The 23,688-nt window shown below is 34.9% G+C and overlaps 1 protein-coding gene across 1 annotated transcript; it reads right to left on the reverse strand.

Moving 5' to 3' along the window:
• Window positions 1-3,479: 3,479 nt before the first annotated feature.
• Window positions 3,480-4,418, reverse strand: LOC115272428 (olfactory receptor 5AS1). Its single transcript, XM_029915501.1, has one exon. The coding sequence runs from the start codon at window positions 4,416-4,418 to the stop codon at window positions 3,480-3,482; it is 939 nt and encodes a 312-aa protein (XP_029771361.1).
• Window positions 4,419-23,688: the final 19,270 nt, after the last annotated feature.

A 23,688-nucleotide genomic window follows, 5' to 3' on the forward strand; every position in this document is an offset into this window, starting at 1 on the left:
TAAATGTCAAGTTAATGGTTAAAACCAACTTTTTCATAATTTGTAAAGACATTGGTATAATAACTCTAACAAAGGATCAGTGTCAGTGGCAAGAAGACAATTCTAAATTCTGGCCAAAAATACCATGGGTGAGAGACAACTTAAATTTTCTGCAATGGAATCTCTGACTCTCCTGAGATGGATTAATTACTTCATAACTGGGGAATATTTTGAACCCCAGGAAGGTTAGATTTCATACAGAAATAACAAACTTAAACTCAAAAACACAATGTTTTAGAAAATTTAGATCCTAAGATTAATCATATTGCTGAAACCAACTTCAAATACATAATTCATAAACTAACTTAAGACTGGGTGTTTTGTTGAAAATTGAAGGGGACGTTAGTATGGTTTTAAACAGTATTAAAGTAATAAGATAAATTGGAATTCACTATATTTATATATTCATGTATAAAAAACATTTATATTCTTGTGTTGATTCAATTTGTTGACCTTATATGCTTAAGAAAATAAAAAGAAATCAATAAATTCAATTGAAATGTAAAGAGTTCCATTAATTAGGCCTATAAATTGTGGCAATTTTTAAAAACTTTTAGGAATGTGATGGTTATAATACACTGGTTATATAATTAGACTACCCTGTTTTGTAATCTGAATCAAAATATAAGGGAAAGTTTTATTTTTATGTTTACTAAAAAATAACATTGCTTGTAAAATGAAATAGGATAGAAAAACAGCAGGGTATAGCCATTACTGTGTAGAAAAAGGGTTCTTGAAGCTAACAAATAATTCACATATCAACAAATAAGTGGGGAATTATTTGCATGATATTCCAAAACAAAATCACTCTTCACATTAGCTAATTTCCACCTTTTTAGATAATTTTTATTTGAAGTTTTATATAATGGTAACTTATCAGTATATTAATTGCTGACTACATACTGAAAATTCACACTGAAAATTCAATATATTATTCATGAAACTCTGGTACATTAAATTTATTTTTTAAAAAGTCTCTTTCCATACACACCTGTGAAATCCAGGATTGAACAAAGGAAAAAAAAAAGGAAAGAAGACCGAAAAGAGGGAAAGAAAGAAGGAAAGGAGGAAGGAAGGAAAAGAGAGACAAAGAGAAGGGGAGAGAAAATATCCATATGACTTTAAATATAAATTGTAAAACTATGCTTAGCCAGACAGACATTAGAATTTTCATTGTTATTTTAAAAGCCTTTATAACTTCACTGTCATCACAAAGTTCAATCATGTAAAGAATAATTTGTTATTTAGGTAGGATTGGAAATTGAAAATTTTAATAATAATAAAACTATTCTTAATAGTAATAATAAAATGAATGAAATCTTACCATTTGCAAAGATATGGAGCTAGAGAGTATTATGCTAAGTGGAATAAGTCAATCAGAAAAAGACAAATACCATATGATTTTACTCATGTGTGGAATTTAAGACACAAAACAAATGAATAAAGAGAAGAAAGAAGGAGGTAAACTAAGAAACAGACCTTGAAATATGGAGGACAAAATGATGGTTACAGAGGTGAGATGGGTAAGGGGATGGGTTAAATAACTGATAGATATTAAGGAATGTACTTTCTGTGATGAACATCAATGTTCTATGGAATTTGAATCACCATATTGTATACTTGAAACTAAAGCACACTGTATGTTGGCCAACTGGAATTTAAATAAAAACTTTAAAAAAATGAAAACAATGGCAACAACAAAAAGCCAAATATATTGTAATTTGCTCAATTTAAAATAACTTATTTTGGAAAATGAAAAATGAGTCTTACATTCCATAGGTCCGTATTAAGGAGGCTGATTTTTTTTTTCATGCAACCCTATGTCCATAACACAATGGATGAAAATGAATCAGTTCATTCCACAATATTCCTTCTTTTTTAGAAAGAAAGTACACTGAAATTAAAATAATAATTTAAATTAAACTATAAGTTTCAGAAACTAGTAAAAAAAAACAAAGACAAATAAATGGCATTTTATTGTGTGCTTTGACAAAGTCTTCATAGTAGGGGAAATGTTTTAACACGTGGAAGGTTACTAATTTGAATATTGAAATCCATGTTGTGTTTTTATCTTGTTTTGCTTTTTTGTTTTCTTTCTTTATGTTTTGTTTGTTTGGTTTTTGCTTTCTGGTAACATCTCAGAACATTTGGAATGCTTCACAGATATTTTTTAAATGCTTAATTTCTTTTGGAAATTAACCTTTACTGTTTTTTAAACTCAAACAATATAATAGAAAAATAATGAACACTTTACATGCTATTAGATTGTAACATGGGGCTCCTGTGTGGCTCATTTGGATAAGCATTGACTTCGGCTCAGGTTATGCTCTCATGATTTGTGGGTTCGAGCATCGCGTTGGGCTCTGTGCTGACAATTCAAAGCCTGGGCCCTGCTTCGGATTCCGTGTCTCCCTCTGTCTGTCCACTCCCACTCCCACTCTGTCTCTGTCTCTCAAAAATATATAAAACATTAAAAAAAAAGATTGCAACAAGAAGTGCAAGCTTTACATGTTTTCTAGGAGATTGGTATGTATTTGTTCAGCTAATTCTCAAACCATACAAATACTAGTAGCTTTACATACATTGGTTCATTTAATCCCAAAACAAGCCATTTTAATGGGCACTATCTTATTGCTATCTTATCTCCATTTGTAGGGTTACATCCACTGTAAACTAGTCCAGTATTTATCTTTCCACGTTTACTAGAAAATGCACAATATTATATATTCACATGTATGCAATGTATTCCTTCTACTTTGTCAAGATAAAACAAAGAGGAAATGGGAACTGAAGGTTCAAAACAACCACAGATAAATTAATCATCAGAAGTGACCTCAGAGAAAATAGTGTTTATATTTCAATTGATTTGCATTGCCAATATACATAATAAAATGATCAGAGCAATTGTTCACCTCAAAGATTAACTCAGGATCATATAGGCAAAGAATTAGTGATGCATTCAATTTATAATCTTGATGATCTTCACAAACTTCTTTGGTTTTCACATGTACCCACCATGAATGGAACAGCAATCTCTTACACTGGTCAGTGCATCCCAAAGAAATCAATGTGGTATAACTTCACACTTTACTAATATTAAAGAGACTCTTGCTATGTGATTCTATATAATTTCCTAAGAACCAACAAAACCACAGTTGCCTATCTCGAGTGATATCAGACTTCCCTGATGACAAGTGTTCTATAAGTGCAAAACCTAGACCCATTTTCCCAAACACAGAAAGCTACATTTACTCACTTAACCATCCTTCCATCCATTTATTCCATCCTTTCATCCATTAAACATACATGTAATGAGAATATGGCATGTTTCCAGGGCTATACACACACACACACACACACACACACACACACACACACACACGCATAAGTTGGAAGTGCAGGCTATGCACTGAATATTCTTAAATGATTTTAATTCTTATTCATTTGAAAGTCCAGTTTCTTTCTAATAGCTTTTTGAGGGTATTTTTTACATCCTTGTTTCTGAAACTGTAAATTATTGGGTTAAACATGGGAAAGACAACTGTATAAAACACTGCAACTACCTTGTCAGTGTCCAGGGAATAGTCAGTGGTGGGACGTAAGTACATAAACAGAAGTGTTCCATAAAACAGAGAGACCGCTATGAAATGGGAAGTACAAGTGGAGAATGCTTTGCTCCTGCCCCCTGAGGACTTAATGCTCAAAACAGTGATGAGGATACAGAAGTAAGAGATAAATATGACCACAAAAGTGCTGGTCTGGATGAAGCCACACAAGGCAAAGAGCAGAAGCTCATTGATATGGGTATCTGTGCATGATAAAGCCAGAAGAGGTGGGATATCACAGAAGAAATGATTAACAATATTAGAGCCACAAAATGACAGCCTGAATGTGAGACAGACATGTACCATTGAAGTCATACTCCCACTGAAGTATGCCAGCACAACGAAGCAGATACAGACTCTCCTAGACATAAGGGCAGTGTAGAGCAATGGGTTACAGATGGCTACATAGCGGTCATACGCCATTGCTGCCAGAATGAGGCACTCAGCATCAGCCAGGCAACCAAAGGAAAACATTTGTAATGCACAGCCATAGGGAGAAATACTTTTCCTGGATGCTAAAAAATTCATCAGCATTTTAGGAGTGATTGCTGTAGAATAGCAGATGTCTAAGAAAGACAGGTTGCTAAGAAAATAATACATGGGGGTTTGAAGGCTTGAATTGATATGAACTAAGATTATTAAACTCATATTTCCCACCACTGTTAGTGAATAAACTACGAGAAATACCAAGAATAGTGTGACTCTGAGAGGTAAATATTCTGTGAATCCCACAAGAATAAACTCAGTTGGCATGGTATAATTACTCTCCAACATCTTGGTTCTTTTGTGTTTCTTGTGCAAAAGAGATGGTATCAGAATACACGAGTTGACTTGAGTGATGTAGGAAGCAAGAATATCCTCAATCTCTCTTCTAAGGAAGCAAATAGAAAAATAATAAAATCACAGTTATGATGAAGTTTTCTATGACCTATTTGCTCTTTTTTCTTTTCTGTTATTTTCTTTTAAAAAGGTAATTAAAAATCTTTATTGATACTAGAGGGTGTTTTTCAGAGGTGGTGTTTTGAGAGGCAGTAAATCTTTAAAAGCTGTGCACTTGAAGAGAATGTATTTGTTCCTTCCAAGCAGAAATGGAATGAATGTGGCTTGGTTGATTAAGACCCAGTAGAATTGTGAACATTGGTAAAATCCTTAAAACAAAGCTTTATTTTTCCATACTAAAATCTCATTCTTCCCTGTAAAGAAAAGTTGAGAAAAATTCTAGGAAAAAATTTACACAGGTAAACTAAATAATTCTCCAGAGGAATATCTGTGATGTTAGGAAGTAGTTTAACTTAACAGTTAAGACATAACAGTTATTGTAAGATGACAGTGTTCAAATCTTAGCTTTTCTATTTATTGGTTGTGTGAGATTGATTAAGTTATTTGACCACTCTGTGATGGTTAGAGGAATAAATGAGTAGATATTTATAAATATTGTTTATGTTCCTGGCATATAATAAACACTAATATGAGAATTTATTAAGTAAAAGTCATTAAAACAAATAAATGGACATTTTTGTTTAATTGCTTAATCAATACTCAAATTTTTAAGTCTATTTATTTATTTTGAGAAAGAGAAAGCATGAGCCAGAAGGGGTGGAGAGAGAGGGAGAGAGGGAGAATCCCAAGCAGGCTCCATGCTGATAGCATAGTAGCCCCACATGGGGTTTGATCTCATGAACTGTGAGACCATGACTTATGCCAAAACCAAGAGTCAGCCACTTAACCAACAGAGCTACCCAGGCACCCTTTTTAAAGTTTATTGATTTATTTTGAGAGAGAGAGAGAGAGAGAGAGAGAGAGCGAGAGAGAGCACATGTGTATGAGTGGGGGAGGAACAGAGTCAATTTTATTTTTAATAAAATACTCAGGTGTCTCAAAATTCATCTTATTCTTGACAGCATGTGTACATGATCTGTATTTTTTATAAAGAAAAGCATTGTGTGTGTGTGTGTGTGTGTGCGTGTGTGTGTTCTGTGCAAATATACTGTTTGACAGTGTAGTAAATCTCCTACACATGTCCTATGAGTACTGGTTTCCTCTCCCTGGGCTTAGGTTTCTTTCTTGTCCCTGAGGTAAGACAATGTCTGATTTGAAATCCAAGAAACATGTAGAGTCTTGAAGAACAATTGTTATTTCTGCATTTATTAATGGACTTCTAAGCTACCTATGTGAGGAAATATATGCTATATAAACAAAAGGAAATTAATCAAGGAAGAAACCAGAATTTATGCAAATAAAAAATAAATTATAGTGTGATGGAATATATTCAGTAGGAAGTTAGAGATTAGTAATTTTAAAGTAACACTATATTGAATAGTAAGGCAAATAAATAATGGAGGTCTATTCTCTCTGCCATTCTTGGTAACCTCAGAGTGTCCCCTCCTGCAACAAATTGATCGGCAATCTTCTAGGTACACTTAGAAGAGGTCAGTCTTATTTGGGAATCAGATCTTAAAAATGAAAACCTTGGCTGAGAAAACATGTAAGGTGAGTATCAGAATCTATGAGGAAGCAGTCCAAACCCTTAAAGTAAAAGAGAAAAAAGTTTACATGGCTATGCTTTGCAAATTTCATTTCTAAACTTTAAGTAATATTCACATCCTCACTTAAATCTCTTTTCTTTTTTCTCTAAAGTAGTGGTTTAAAAAATCAATTTAGTGGGAATCCTGGGTGGCTCAATTGAGTAAGAGTCCAACTTCAGCTCTGGTTGTGATCAAACGACTCAGAAGTTCAAGCCCTGTGTAGGGCTCTGTGCTGACCGCTCAGAGCCTAGAGCCTGCTTTGGATTCAGTGTCTCCCTCTTTCTCTCTGCCCCTCCCCAACTCGCACTCTGTCCTTCCCTTTCTCAAAAGTAATTAAACATTTAAAATTTTATAAATAAAGAAATCATTACATAAATAGATTCAGTGATTACAATGGCTAAAGTATCTGTAATTACTTGCTGTAACTACATTGTATACTGAACTTCAAATAAGGAATTTGCACAGATTCAGTGGTTAAAGAATCTATTCAATAATCATGGAGTGCCTGAGTAACTGAATCGGTTAAGCATCTAATTCTTGATTTTGGCTCAGATCATGATCTCATGGTTTGTGAGATCCAACCCATTACTGGGCTCTGCACTGACAGCATGGAGCCTACTTGGGTTTTTCTCTCCACCCTTGCTCTGCTCTCTCTCACTCTGTCTCAAAACAAATAATAAAATTTAAAAAAGAATCAATTCAATAATCACAACAAGGATTCGCCTAAATCATTTTAGTCAGCCTTCTAACTAAAGAATTAATGTTAAAGAACCAATCAAATAACTAAAGTAAACCAATTTAGGTTCCCAAGGATTGTATCAGACAAGATATCACTATCACCATCTGCTTTTTGGCTATATGAGTAACAATACTCTACACTAAGACCTCCAGATCGTCACATTTGCCTGCTTATTGGGATTGGCTTGCTTTTGCTTTCATTGGTACAGAAGCGGCTACAGCAAGGACTAGGAAATGGAAAAAAAAGGTAATTGTCTGGATACCTGAACTCTAATCCTGGGTTTTCTACTACAAATCATTCCATCTTTATGCAAAACTACCCTTGTTTATAAAATCAGACCCACTTTATTTATTGAACAAAATTATCCTGTAAGGCAAACAAGACTGCGTGTTTAAGAGCTTCATGATTGGGTAGGAAACTTTGATCTTTGTTTGTAGAATATTAATAGAAATTCTCAAAATCAGTTAAGTTTCTTGAAACATGTTTTATTTCCCATTGGTATCAACAAGCCAATGGCACTGTACTTTAATGGTGAAACACACAAGATTTGAGGTAGACAAAATTGACTTTAACCTCAGATGTGGTGTTTAAGGTTTTGTAAGCCATTCAAGGTTTGTATCCCTATTTTTTTATTTTGTTTATTAGCGTAATAATATTCCATAAAGAAGGTTGAAACCAGGATTAAACTGGATAAATTATAACACTATTTACAGAACTTATTGTATTAGATGCGTAAAATGGATCCATATTATTTATTATTACTATTAATGTCATTATGATTATTCAACTATTCAGTATCTGACACAGAGTCATAGGCTTCCTATATTGATGTTTATAGGAACAAATACAAAATAGTCATACTATATATATGTGAATATACGTATGTGCTTATAGAAAGGGAGATTCAGCTTACTGATGAGGGTTAGCTTAAGCTTACTCAATTAATTATATCATTGGATTTTCCCAAATTCCAAACTAGACACTGTCAGTTCTCGCCTCCTGGCAATAATGAGCACAATGAATCAAGCAATATTTTTGGAAAATGCCATAGGTCAGGTAAGTACAGATTTATGCCTCCACCATCCCCTGTCCACTCCCCTGGCCCACATATGCACATAAATTAAGAAAACACCACAGATAATCAGTGAGCATAACCTTTTATCTAAGGCAACATTATCTTTGTTACATCATCCCTTCACAGCAGGCAGTCACCTACCTTAGCACCATCTAAAACTTTGAATGAGAGAGTTTATTTTGTATAAGTTGCTGACAACACTTCTTTCCAAATTTTACAAATGGACCTTATAAGGGATGAGTATTTATCTCCTAGTCTGTGACAAGTGGGACATTACCCCAAGATAATCCCCAACCCCAGGAGGACTTTGGATATGCAACTACTTCCTTTCTAGTGGTGTGGCTTGAATGGTGTTTGTATTGTATTGTGTTGTACTGTGTTGTGTTGTGTTGTGTTGTATTGTATTATTTTTAAAAATAATTTTATTTTAGAGAGAAAGAGAGCAAAAGTAAGGGAGAAGGGCAGAAGTAGGGGGAGACAGAGAGAGACAGAGACGGAGAAAGAGAGAATCTCAAACAAGTTCCACACTCAGCACAGAGCCTGACATGGAGCTGGATTCCATGACCCTGGAATCATGACCTGAGCCAAAATCAAGAGTGGGATCTTCAACCAACTCAGCCACCCAGGCGCCCCTTAAATGGCTTCTTTTGAATGAGAGAGATGAAAAATGGTAAAATCATTGACTCTAATATAGACAGTTACAACACGACATGTCTCCATCACTGGGAAATGTTTCACTAAAAATACAAACATTTTAATAATACCAAACAGGGGTGCCTGAGAGGCTCAGTCAGTTGAGCGTCTGGCTTCTGGCTTCGGTTCAAGTCATGATTCCACGGTTCGTGGTTTTGAGCACCATGTCAGGTTCTGTGCTGGCAGCTAGCTCAGAGCCTGGAGCCTGCTTCAGATTCTGTGTGTGTGTCTCTCTCTCACCCTAGCCTGCTCGTGCTGTCTCTCTCTGTCTCTAAAAAAGAATTAAAAAAAAATTTTTTTTAATTTAATAATACCAAACAATAAAAAATGCTTTCTCCTATAAATTCTATGATTTCTATCAGATACTGAAAGACACTTTAAAGCATTAGGTATTTGAGGGACTTCTAAATTACAAACTCAATACTACTGAGAAGAATCCTAGGCACCTTGATTTTTGTTTAGTTTTCAATTATCTGAGTGACTACAAGAAAATATGCCTTGAATAATAAGACACAAGAGTAAGTGCTTATGACTCAGGCAACCTGATCTGAATGTTAGTTTTGTCATTTCATAACTGTGAGCCATTAAGCTATCTATTTAATCTTATGGTTATTAATTTTTTAATTGTGAATAATAATTGTCCATCTCATGATATTCTTGTGAGGGCTGGGTAATGCATGTAACACCTAGCCCCTTGTTTAACACATTGTATTCATTTAATAACGGTTAGCTTTCTTTAACAATTAGAGCAGCATTTAGAGCAGTATTTCTTAGTAATTAAAACACAGTTCTAGATGTTAAGTTATTGACAATGGCATGGAGTCTGTACCTTAAGACTCCTACGGTAGAGAGGATGGAGAACAGATAAATCCAGGATGCTGGACATTGCGAAAATCTCACTCCATTCTTACAGCTAGTAGGAAATTTAAAATCACTTTTGTTGCAACTAGAAGGTTTCTTATTTAATAAGCCAAAGATCAGATTTTTAATAACAAAAGATCTGATGCCAAAATCACTTTTCTTTCTTTCTTTCTTTGTTCTTATTTCAGTGACTAACCTTACACATCTGGTAAAAAGAAATACAACTAATTTTAAAAAATAGTAATTTCTTCATTGTATTTTTAAAATATGATTGTAAAGAGCATTTCCCTTTCTATAAGGTGTGTGTGTCTTTTATTAAAACACAAAGATCCTTCACTTTAAGGCTACTATCGTGTCTTACAAACAGTGATATGGGGAGAAACAGCAGGAAGACAGCTATGTCCTTTGAAAGTAAAAAATGGATAGGATAACCCCTTCAAAGTATCAGGAAGATAAGAACCTTTAGAAACCAGCAGGAACCAAAGGAAATAGACAAGAGTGAGGACCTCACCATAGAAACAGTCTGTTTCATACACGACAATCACCAGCCCCTTGCATTCCCAGCTGTTGTGAATCATCTTTCATTTTGCTTTACATTCTCAAGACTCATAAGCTATGATGGAATTTTTGATTAGCCAAGAGTAATGCATATATTCAAGCATTAGTTTCTAGGGATCTAGAGGATGAAATACTTCTCTCCTGCCTTCCAATCCAGTCCAAGCACTACTGGGTGGATCAGAGGAAGTGTGACTCACCCGCATACAAGCAGTTGAACCAGAGTAGGGAGGAGTCATTTTAAGGGTGTGTTACCAACTGTGCACAGCCCATACCAAAGAAATCCATCCATATATAACTTCCCTGAACCTCCCCTTTGCTACTGATTGTATTCCTTTATGTTCTTGACCAACTGGCCAAACTGAAATAGATCTCTTGTACCAAGAAATGTAGATACATATTTTTAAAAAATGATGGGCCTAAGTGGCTCAGCCGGTTAAGCGTCTGACTTCAGCTCAGGTCATGATCTCACTGCTCGTGGGTTTGAGTTCCCCGTTCGGCTCTGTGCTGACAGCTCAGAGCCTGGAGCCTGCTTCAGATTCTGTGTCTCCCCCTCTCTCTGGGCCTCTGATGATATGTACTGTCACTCTGTCTCTCGATGATAAATAAACATTTAAAAAAAAGTTTTTAAATAAAAATAAATGTTTATTTCTAGAAGCTCTACTTAATGGATAAATTTTCCAATCTTCTTTAGGAATCCCTTAGCCTGGGGTAATAATATTGTTGTGGGCTTTCTTTGTAGTAATCACTACAATATGTAGATCCTGCCAGAAACCAAGCTTAGTTTATTTTTTAATTTTTTGTTTTGTTTTTGCTTTTGTTTTAACTCTTGGTTAATTAGCCATAGAGTCCCTTGATGCCACACTGTGCTGGGAGAGTAAATGGAGGGTCTCCTGAAAATTACTTGGACCTTCAGGATTTGGTCAGGCCTAGTTTCACATATGCAAATTTCATGAAATAATGATGTTCTACATGGAGTCCTGACTTTATCAATAAGAGACCTTATAACTCCATGTTTGTAATAGAAAATTTGGGACTTGTGATAACCTGGTGTCTTATGGTCAGGCATTCCTGTCTCAACCAAACCCAGTAGAAAGATAATGCTTGTGTTTCAAGCTGAGGGAAGTACATTTGCTGAAACAAAAATTTGATCTATTTAAAATTTCGGAAGGGTTCTTCTACTGCACATAACATTTTGATATGCCCATGTCAATTTGGAGAATGCTGTATGAAAATGACTAAGGCATGGAACTGCTTACATTGCAGTTGGAAGAGTCCTTCTTGCTGTGCATCCTGGAGTTGTTCACCTTTAGGAAGATCCACTGAGTGGCTCAAAAGTGGACACACCCGTAGAGAAGATACAGTCTCCAGAATTGAAAGCTGTTTATTGGTATGTTGCATCTTTTTTTTAATGTGGTAGGAAACACAAGGTTCAGAAAAGTGTGCTTCCACCCAGGAATGTGATATTGTGATGTATAATAAGAAACACATATGTGGTCTTTGTCCCAGTTTCTAGAACAGGGCTTCCAAAACCCTTGAAGCTTTCCTAACTGGTGAGAGAGATAAAGATGTCTTCTGCTATGCTAATAATGAGGTAACCTTTGGGATGTTCCTAGGTCACCCAAGCTGGGGAGGGGAGAGGTGAAAGTGCTGGATGTTGAATCCATTGGCAATGGCCAATGATTTAGTCAACTATGCCTATGTAGTAAAGCCTCCATTAAAATGTGAAGTTATGAGATTGAGGAAGCTTCCAGATTAGTGAGCACTTGGAGATTCAGAGATAGCGGTACTTCTGAGAAGGCATGGAAGCTCCACACCCTTTCCTCACACATTGCCTCATGTATCACTGTCATCTGGGTGTTCCTGAGTTATGTCCTTTTACAATAAATCAGTAATCCATAAGTGAAATATGTCTCTGAGTTCTTCAACTCACTGTAGCAATTTAATTAAACCCAAGAAGGAGGGTCCTAGGAACCTCTGATTTTTAGCCATTTCAGTCAAAAGCACAGGTGACAACCAGGATTTGTAATGGGCTCAAGGGAGTGAAAATCTCATAGGACAAAGACTTTAAATTATAATCCATGGAGGGGCTCACTGGAAACGCCAATCAATAGCCAGTCTAGCAGAAGCATGGGTAACAATACGGGACTTTGAATGACATCTGAGCATGGGGTCAGTCTTGCAGGACTGAGTCCTTATCCTGTGCAATTCGATGCTATCTTTAGGTAGAGAGTGTCAGAATTGAGTTGCATTGTAGGATACACTGCTATATACCATGCTAGTATCCAGAGCATAGCTTGCATGGTGGTGTGGGGGAAACCGCCCCCCTTCCACACATTGATAATTGAGTACAGAACTTGAACACAGGATCTATCAACATGCAGAAACAAGGATTCTAGGTTGCTGATACTTGCAGGCGTCTTAAGACATTCTGTTCTTCCATATTGCAGATAGTTGTATATTTTCATGGGATAGTGCAAGGCAAACTAATATATGTTTTCTAGTTTCCAAGAACCTGAGATTTACACATTTAGAGACAAAATGGTGAGAATTATGTTTCCCCTGCCAAGAAAAAGCAAAATGATTCAGGATGTTTTTTCCTCTTGTGTAGGTTAGGGAAGGGGAGAAAGCATCCAACTGCTGAAAACCTACATAGGTTTTCATGGACTACACTATAAGAGTCCCATCTTAGGAATATTAGTTATAAAAGGAAGTAATCAGCTGATTATTTTCATAAAGAGTAATTAATTAATAATTTAAAAATTAATTCATTTTCTATACTGACAAAACTAGAGAGCCAAGTTACAATTATGTAAGAATCACTGTCACCAAGTTTTTTCATGTTGATACTCTGCAGTCATGGGTTAACTCAGTTCGTTTGGATTGCTCAGACTCTGCATATTCTAAAAGTCTTCAAGAGTGGGTCTTTGGCTCCCAAGAGACAACTTTTGAAACCTTGGAATATCCTACCTGATGAGAGCATCTCTGCATGCTGGGTTCCCACCCCCAACAGTTTAAGATAATGATGTGATTTATGGTAAATGCCTGTTTTTGTATACCTGGGGCTTTTTTGAACACTTTGGGCCACGCTGAATCTGTTTGAATTCTCAAGTGGAGCAGTTGGAGACCAAATAACGAAGAACGGTTATGTGGGCTCTCCAAGCCTAAGTACTGCCCTTCATAGAAACCCTGGACACTAAGATTTGGTTAAGCTTTTCTGATTGGCAAGACTTCATACTAATCACCAGACGATATTGCTTGGAAAACCAAGTGCAGTCTGTGTGACCTCACTGGGAGTGGATAAGGGGAGGCTATGCCTGGTTTCCTCCGGACTCTGCCCCATACACATTTTTCCTTTGCCAATTTTAATCCAAACCTGTAACTACAATAAACTATAACAATAAATGTAATTGTGATTCTGAAGTTTTTGAGTCCTTCCAGTAAATCACCAAACCTGATGGCAGTCGTGGGCACCTCTGACCTAAGTTCTATATTCAGAAAATTTCCCCAAGTGTTTTCCTTTTTCTTTTATTCTTTTAATTAAGATTATAAGCTTGTTTGTTCTTTCACATGTAAAATATTAAACTTAATTTACTTAAAACTATAAGATAATTACTAGAAAATAAAAATAATGAATACATATAAAATCACCTCCCAAGTTAAATAAAAAACAAAGAACTTTGAGACTTGCCCAGATTGGAAGTTCTCTGTGATCACCCCTATTATCCTGCTTCTTTGACAGTGATAACCACCCTTCTATATATTTCATTCACTAGCTTCCAATTTAAAAATAAATTCATTCACATTCTTTAAATACATTTTCAATAAATCTACTTTTTTATTTTTTAACATTATAAATGTGCTGGCATCCAGTGTGTCCTTTAGATTGCTTGTGCTTTCCTTCAAGATTATTTTCTAACGTTCCTATGTATTCCTGCACTGATAATTTGTTTAGTAACTTATTTTTTAGTTTATTTATTTATTTATTTATTTTGAAATAGGGAGAGAGAGAGAGTCGGAGAAAGGCAGAAAGAGAAGAGAAAGAATCCCAAGCAAGCTCCATACTATCAGCACAGAGCCTGACACGGGGGCTTAATCCCACAAACCATGAGATGTTGACCTGAGCTGAAATCAAAGAGTCTTTGGCTTAACTGACCACGCCACCCAGGCACCCTGCTGCACTATTTAATTTTACAGTTTTGTAGTGTTATTTTCCTTAATCTGTCAAATTAAATTGCCATTTACCAGCTATTATGACTAATGCTGCTGTGCATGCTGCTTTACATGTCACTTGGTGCACAGGTATGAGTTTTATCTAGGTACATCCCTCGATGTGGCATTGATTGGGTACAGAGTATATATATATATATATATATTCAACTTTAAAACATAATGGAATGTTTCCTAAATTTCTTGCTCACATTTATACTCTGAAAACCAGCACAAAATACCTCAGGTTTCACATATTTCCTAACACTTGTTATAATTATATATATGTATATATAGTTATAGTAATACATACATATAGTTATATAGTTATATATATTCCTGACTTGTTACAGTCAAACTTTTACATTGTTTTTGCCAACATAGTGAGGAGTCAGATATCTAAATCTTTAACACATCTGGAATAATAATAATAATATTATTATTATTATTATTTTCCCAATGCAGTAAGTAGGGATCTTTTCTTTTTTGAATGCATAGTATATTTTCCTCACTGCTTTTTAAAATATGTATGTTTTCCATTCATTTTCAGTGCTATCCTGTAATGTATTACAATTGTATTTACATATGGATCTATCTCTTCTAATCCTCACATGTGGATCTGAGTTTCTTCTAATCATCAGCCTATATTAAACTTTCTTCACTGATAAGTTTTTCTTCATTTAATGGCATTGTTCTCTCTTAGAATATTCTTCAGGAATGACTTAGCCTTCAAGAATGACTTAGCTAATATTTAAATTAGCTTGTTACATTAAAAATATTTTTGGAAGTTTGTTTGGAATTGTGCTGTATTTAAAGGTCAGCTTTGTAACACCTATATCTTTAAAATATGAAGCCATCTTTATAAACATAGTGTCACTATTCATATTTATTTAAAATCTCTTAATGATGTTTTTATAGTTTTCTTTACAAATGTTTTGAGTATCCACTGCTGGGTTATTTTTTAAGGACATTTAGTATTATGAATGTTCACCAAAAAATTACATCTAAATATTTTCTGAAGGGTGAGAAAATAGAACTAAGTTTTGGATTAGATATGCATCTGAAATTCAAGAACTCAGATGAAACGTTTTTATTTATTCTCATGATTTTCTGTTTTACCCTTTCCATGATTCTATTCCATCTACATTTTAAATTTTTGTTTTGTTTTTGCTTTTTCTCTGTCAGCTTCACATTCCATTGAATTGTTTCCTAGATTTGACAACATTGAACATCATTGTCTTTTATATAATTTTAAAGTGAATACCACTAACCTTGTTTATTAGTTTTGATAATAGCATACAAATTTAATCTTAGGTCTTCATTGCAATTATGTTTGAACCTGCAAACGCAATTTATCTGGCTTGTCTTGTACCATTGTTACCATAAAAAAAAGATACAGAAAAGAAAAAAAATAAAACTTCTGTGATAACAAATCTTTTGGAATAAAAATTCAAGCAACTGCATTATAATCATTTGACCATTAAATTGCAAAAGAAGATGTGCCATTAGAGGTGATTGTCCACTATTTTCAAAAGCATCATGATGTCACCTTTTTATACCACAAATTGGCAGTGCTACTGTTACTACCTTTTGAGAAAGGTCAACAATTCAAAATTAATGCCCAATGGATCTCATCAACAGTAATTTCTGGTGCATTTTTTAGCTTAAATTCAAGGAGTATGCAGTTCAATTATTACTGACTGGGATAATTATTATGGCGATAAGTATCTTGAGAGAAAAAATAATCACTATACTTTAAGAAAATGAAGACTCTTTATTAACTGTTTTTACTTTAACATAATAAATCCCTTTGAAAATTATGAACTACTACCTTTTGCATTGGGAAAAATAGAAGGCTCCACATCAGAATGCTTCCTAATTATGGTATTTCTTATTGAATCTCAAGAGAAATTAATAGACATCACAGTTACTTAATGAATCAACATATTTTTCAGTCTTCTAAGTATGAAAAAATCCACTCATGTGTTTCAGCAACAGAAATGGCTAAATTAAAAACAATTTCCAACAATATTAATCCACTTTTTACATGTATGTGGTTTATTAATTTGAATAAAGCTATTACAATAAAACATTAGCATTTTGATCCTTAAATAAATTGCATTGGTAAAAATGTTTATAATCTAGGAAATGATGAATTATGGTTCTAATTATTTATAAAATGACTTAAAATTTATTTTATAGTTTAAAATATAATCAAATCTATTTATACTTTTATTTATTTATCTACAAATACTTGTTGAATATCTACTATATGACATACCCTGCTCTATTAAACTGGTCAATATTATAATGATTTGTACTTCAAAAATTTTGTTAGAAAACTAAAAAAGAAAAATATATATAAATAAGTAACTGAAAATGATAAATTTTGTTATTAATATGTCCCAAGAAGATAATGGGATGAATTTTTATAATTAAGGGCTTTATTCTACTTTTGATGTTAAAGTTTAAAAAAAAATTAAATATCACAATAATCTTATGTAATAATATCAAGAAATATAGAAATCTGAATCAAAATAATGAGTATCCTCTTTATCATGTAACTCAATGATTAACAAAAATATTTAGCTTATTTAAAATTATCCTTTGAAACTCTTTTTATATTGAAGGGTTTTTTTTGTTTGTTTGTTTGGTAATAACTGAGTAAATGACATGCAAAAACATAGGACTTTACCCTACATCTCATAAACTATAATGGACCATTGATGAGTTCAATTTATACTGAGTCAAGAGATTGCAGTTATTGAAACACTAGAGTTTGTTTCTTATGCACCTTTTGTGTAAGGAATCAGGAGGAATCAAATATAACTGAATACATATATACATTGAAAGAAGTTTACACAGATGTGTAAAATTCTTCAGAGACATTAATAAGTTAAAAAAATAAAATAAATCCTTTGGATTTAGCAAAAGACAAGTCACTGATGGCATTAAAAAGAAGGCCACAGGATAAAAGGCCACAATATGGAATAGAGGGGTCTCAAATTCTATGACATCTCTGCTCAAAGATATATTAACCGATCCTCCCGTCTTTGGAAAGTAATTCTAACAAAATCAATGTTTTAGGCCTTAATTGTTTATGCTTATATAATGGAAATGAGTTCATTATAAAAGAAATAACCAAGAACATCATCAGGAGCCTAAGCCTGCCTGAGCAGCTTTGGTGTTTTCTGTTTTTCCTGTATTATTACGGGAGAAGTCGTCTGTGGCAGAACAGAAAAGTTTGAACCTATGAACATTAAAGCTTGTTAAGAAAATGATGCCATGAGCTCTTCTCCCTAGGTCTGACGAGGCCATAGATGTCATGGCTACTTTGATCAGTTACTGTGCAGAAGCAGGTGACTGCAAACACCACACCACTTATGTCAGATTAAAGATCAGGATTTTGGTGAAGTTTAGAACACAAAGGTCTTCAAAAAGAAGACCAGACCTATCCCCTCATCAACTCATTATTTGATAGGGACATGGAAAGCCTGCCAGATATGTAGTAAGCTTGAATTTGGGAAGACAGCCCTATTCTGTGACTTCCACTTTTTAGGACTCAGTGTGTGTGTGTGTGTGTGTGTGTGTGTGTGTGTGTGTGTGTGTGTGGCCTTACCCCAGAATGACAAATATCAACTCAAGTGCCAAAACCTGGATTTGTCTCAGCTCTTCAGAGGAGTGCTGAGAAACACAATTTTCCCAGAACTTGATGCCTTGGGACTTAGGGAAAGATTCAACCCACTGGTTGATAAAATGGACATTAATTCACAGAAAACAAAATACAAGAAAAGAAAAAGGGAAAGCAATACGAGAAGGAGAGGAAATGAGAGAGAAGGAAGGAAGAAGGGAGGGAAGGAGAAAGGAAAATGATGTCAAACTATATACCCAAATCAAGGGAAAAGTGATAGACCCGAAGTAAAATTTAATTTAAAAATTCTGGAATAAAATACAGGAGGAAATAGTTTCACCTTGAATTAGGAACGTTTCTCTTAAATATTGCACAAAAAGCACAAACATATAAGTAAAAGTTAATAAGTTGTACTTAAAAGTATAATTTGTTCTCAAAAAGATACTATAAAATATATTTTAGTAAAAATATATATTATATAATTATAGCATATACAATATATTATATAAAACATATATAATATATTTTTATAAAAATATAGTCAAGCTACAAGCTAGAAAAGAAATATTGGCAAAGGGCATATCTTTTAGGAATTTGTATCCAAAATATATAAATAATTCTTATAACTCAATAACAATAAAACAAGCAACCAAATAACAGAATAAGCAAAAGATTTTCACAGATATTTCACCAAAGGAAAAATAAAGGTAAGAATATGCTCATGAAAATGTTCAAAATGATTTGGCATTAAGGAAACTTAAAATCAAAATGAGAAACATGCTCATAACTATTAAAATAGCTAAAACTTTAAAAAAGAAAAATAAAAAACCAGAAAGAACATGCCAGGTGCTGGAGAATATTTAAAGCAACACAAATTCTCAGATGTTGTTGGTGGCAATAAAAAGCAACAGAATAATTTTGTTAAAGTTTGTTAGGCTTCTAAACAGCATACACTTACTGTAGATCCTAGCCATTTTATTATTTACTCTGGATAAAAACATAGGCCCACAGGAAGAGGAGCTTTATACATAATTGCCCTAAATTGGAAGCAGACTCAATGCCCATCACTGATGATACACAAATAGAAGTGACTAGCTTAGTGATATGCAAGGGGAAATGGATAAAAGTGGCAACATTGTTAAATCTCAAGTTACAATGGAAGACAGAAGCCAAGTCTACATGTTGTGTTTGGTTTACAAGTTGGGCCCAAGCAGAGATGGCAAAGGGAGACCTAAGAAAGAGGCAGAGCACTCCAGATTGGTGGCAGGTTTAATAAGCAAGGCAAGTAGGTTGCTTCACCTGCTCACCAGAACCTTAAAATTTATATATAGGTCTTACTTGGATTTAGTGGGTTTAGTCATGTTTTCAGTCCAGAAGATCTCAATAGCACCTTACTCTCTCAAGGCTACATCTTTGACATGGCTGCTAACATTAGAGTAATGGCAGAACATGCATTTCAAGGACAGGAGAAGAATAAGGAGCCTCTGATTGCCTAGGTTCAGGTTTAGATCACAGCTCAACTAGAGATCACATCCTCTCAATGACCTACTCCAGCATGATTCTATTTAGATCACATCTGGCAGATAGCAAAAGCATGACATAAATCAATGGTTTCCTTCTTGGTTGTCAGAGGTTGGGGATGGGGATGGAATTGTCTATAAAAGGGCATGATGGAATGCATTAGACTTGCAATATCCTGTCTTGACTGTGCTGGTGGTTGCAAGACTTTCTTTGTCAAAACTTATGAAACCATGTACCTAAACATGGTGATCATTTACTGTAGGAAAACTGTGGTTAGCAAGCCTGACTTTAAAAAGCTCACAGCTTCCAGGGACGCTTGGGTGGCTCAGCCAATTAAGTGTCCAACTTCAGCTCAGGTCACGATCTCATGGTTCATGGGTGCAAACCCCACATTGGGCTCTGTGATGACAGCTCAGAGCTTGGAGCCTGCTTCGAATTCTGTGTCTCCCTCTCTCTGCCCTTCCCCTGCTCATGTTCTGTCTGTCTGTCTCTCTCAAATAAGTAACTAAATAAAATATCAAAAATTTAAAAAGCTTCCAACTCAATGTTTAACCATTTTTAACCATGTTTTAAGTTGAAAGATTCTTTTAATCATTCTTTCTGTTTCTTCTTCAGTGAATCTCAAAAATTTTAGTTGTAATCTCTTGTTCAATAAATTTAATATTGTTTTTTGATCTTTAAGTTTGGTTGAATATTGATCTCTTCTCTGTAACATTCTTTCCCTTGCTTCCATGTTAACCCAAGTATATTTTAAATAAATATTATGGGGTTGCCAGGGTGGCTCAGCTGGTTAAGCATCTGACTTTGGTTCAGGTCATGATCTCAAGGTTTATGGCAAGCCCCACATCCGGAGGACGGGGGACCAGTCGAATGGTCCCTGAGTAGGTGGTTGGTGTCAGCGAACTATCTATAGGAAAGAAAGAAGACAGACAACGTGAATGGTGGTAAAGCCACACTTTACTAAGAAAGTCAGTATCTTTTATGCCATAGGGGATTATACATTTTTTTTTTCTTTAATGATTACATAGTTTATGGTCCTTGAAAAAGTAAAAACATGCTTTGGGAAGGATCATTTTTTATCACAGAAGAGAGAACAGCCGTGAGAACAGAAGTAAAAAAAAACAGGAATGAGGAAGTCTGTCTCTCAAAGAATCTTCTTTTCTTCAAGGTCCTTTAGCAGTTATGTCTGGGCAAGATGCTTATCATTCAAGGGGTTAATTTTAGACAGAGGATTGTTTTTGCCCCAACAGCAGGCAACGGGCTGGGAACAGAAATAATGTAAGGGAAAGCTGGTGCCACTAACTGACCCAAGTTGATTCAAAACTTAAAGGTATATGCCTTTTGCTTTTGTAAAGCAACAAGAAAAATCATAGACAGGTTAAACAGTAGCCACATATGCAGGCCAGGAGGCCAAATGTTGCTTCACAGTCTTTCGACTTGTTCCACAACTTCCCAAATGTTTTTCTCCTGCACCCCGGAGACCTGGCCATCAACGGTCACTCTTCTGTGTCTGGGAGGCAGTGCCATCAACGGTTGCTCTGCAGGAGGTTTTTTGGCCTGCTGGGCCCCAACACCCACATCAGGATCTCTGTTGTCAGCACAGAGTCTGCTTCAGATCCTGTCTCCTTTTCACTCTTCCCCTCCCACACTCTCTCTCTCTCTCAAAAATAAATAAATATTAGATAAATAAATAAATAATATTATATATTTGTTAGTGATCAATTAGAATGTAGTTTTTAATGGCATAAGGATGACATATTTACAAATCAAGTCATGTATTCAAGCAATATATTACATGATGCTAGGAACCTTTTTTAGAAGTGCTCTCCCTGCTCTGATGATTGGAAGACTGTATTTACTGGAATACACATGCAACATATGTGTGCAATATATATATGTGTGTATGTATGTACATATATATTTTTATAATGTTCTAAGTGACTATGATGAGAAGGAACAAATAAGAAAGTTGGTATTCTTTCTGTTGAAAATTGTGATCAAATTGATCCTCCCACTTTTTAACAGTTTGTCTACTGAAAAGTCATTTAATAGCTTGAAACTTCAGCTGCAAAATGTGTAAAATAATAATGTGAACCTCAAAGACTGGTGTAGAGGACTAATTGGGAATTTAAGTGGACAAATGTAAAATATTGTAAGTTCTCTATGCAAATAGACTCTGTGCATATGGGTGCCCAGTGCATTTGTTTGACACCTTATTTTATTTATAGTTAGAACTGGAAAATCTGTTTTTTACAACCATTCTAGGATCAGAATCACGGACGACAAATGCAGAAAGCCAACACAATTATAAAATCATTTTTAAAAAGTTAGGTTTTCTCAATTATTGTCTTATTTGCTCAGGGCATAGTAATTCTATAAACATTGTACAATGGATTTAGTTTCTCATTATCATGAAATTCACTCAACAAGAGTTGAGTTGAAGGATAAAACTTGCTCAAAGGGAAAAAGTGTGTGTGTGTGCATGCATGCAAGTGCGCACACACACATACACACAAACAGAAAAGAAAAGAATAATAATTATTTCAATTAATAAAAAGGGAAGCAAATAATAAGTTGGTAGTGAACCATCTGCCCATTTGGAATAAGCTACCAATACATAGAGTAAGGAAACATAAATGCCCAATTAAAATCAAATTTTTGGCAAATGGCAATTTTTCAATTTCATTAAATTCCAATGTAGTTACCATACAGTTATAATACAGTGATTCATCAGTTATTTTGGCAAGACTTTAAAATAACATAGAGATGAATAAGTACTTGGTGATGAAAGGCCCACATAATGTTTGATTCCATATGCCTGCATGTGATCATATTGTGTTCTCCTTTGAGACTGCAGTTTCTGCATTTAGAGGATTGACTAGCAATTAAAACCCATCATCTGGTTCCAATGGTTACCCATTTCTCTTTATGAAAACAACATAAAAGCATGAAAATGTGGATCTTCCAGAAGGTGGTTTAAATTTTAATAAAGTTAATTCAAATTTGGATTGCATTGCATTGCATGTTAAAGATCAAAATTTTCTACTTTTAATGTTTAAGCTTCAACTGAGAACTCCGAACAAAAATGAAAATACTACACTATGCAGGTAAGACACGAGGAAATAATTTACCAGGATTTGGCACTACTATGCACTGAGGTGGGCAAACAGAATGTCTGCTACTGTAGGACGCTAACTCAGAGTGTACTTTGTAACAAGAACAATTGTTTGATTCAGTTGTATTTTTTCTTTTAATTTTTTTAATGTTTACTTATTTTGAGAGAGAGAGAGCAAGAGCGAGAGCGAGAGCGAGAGCGAGAGCGAGAGAGAGAGAAATCAGGGGAGCAACAGAGAGAGCTGAAGACACAGAATCTGAAGGAGTTCCAGGCTTTCTGCTGTCAGCCCGTCATACAGAGGGTTCCAACCCACAAACCATGAAATAATGACCTGAGCTGAAGTCAGGCACTTAACCAAATGAATCCTCCGATACCCTTTGATTCACTTTTAAAACACAACAAAATCCTTCATAAAATTTTATGAGAGGTGACAACATATTGGTTGTTTGAATGGTCACTATATTTGCTCCTGGGGGTAGACAAGCTTGCTTTCTGGGAGTTAACGAATGAATTTTGGTATTGAGAAATACTCAGAGTGCTCCTGAGTGGGGAAAAAAATACATCTGAGTTAAACTCACATAAATGTTCACAAAATTAGAGAGCTTTCAGCAAGGGTATAGTTATCAGCTGAATTTGGATACTGGCTGGAATGAAAGAATACACCAACACAGACTGCGTTTGCAGACACTGAATGGGATTTTTGTATTAATGAGTTCATGCAGACAATTGCTCACAGAGCTTATCTATTTGTCCTCCAGTTTTCCACTTCCTGGATCGCTCTATTTACCTGCTGTTTTATCCTAGGTTGTTTTCCTTCCCCCAGGCAAAAAACCTCATTCACGTTTCTATTCCCCATAAACAAGGAGAAGACAATATTGACAGGTAATGCAACTTTAAGCAAACCCTATCTGTAACACATGGGCAGCAAAAACGATACTTCGCTGACTGAGTTCATCCTCTTGGGATTAGCAGACACCGCGGAGCTACAGGCCACCCTCTTTTTGCTTTTCTTTGTGATTTACACACTGACAGTCTTGGGGAATGTTGGGATGATCCTCTTAATCAGCACTGATTCCCGACTTCACACACCCATGTATTTCTTCCTGGCTAACCTGTCCTT

Source organism: Suricata suricatta, chromosome 11 (assembly GCF_006229205.1).
Source record: "Suricata suricatta isolate VVHF042 chromosome 11, meerkat_22Aug2017_6uvM2_HiC, whole genome shotgun sequence".
Classification (NCBI taxonomy): Eukaryota; Metazoa; Chordata; class Mammalia; order Carnivora; family Herpestidae; genus Suricata; species Suricata suricatta.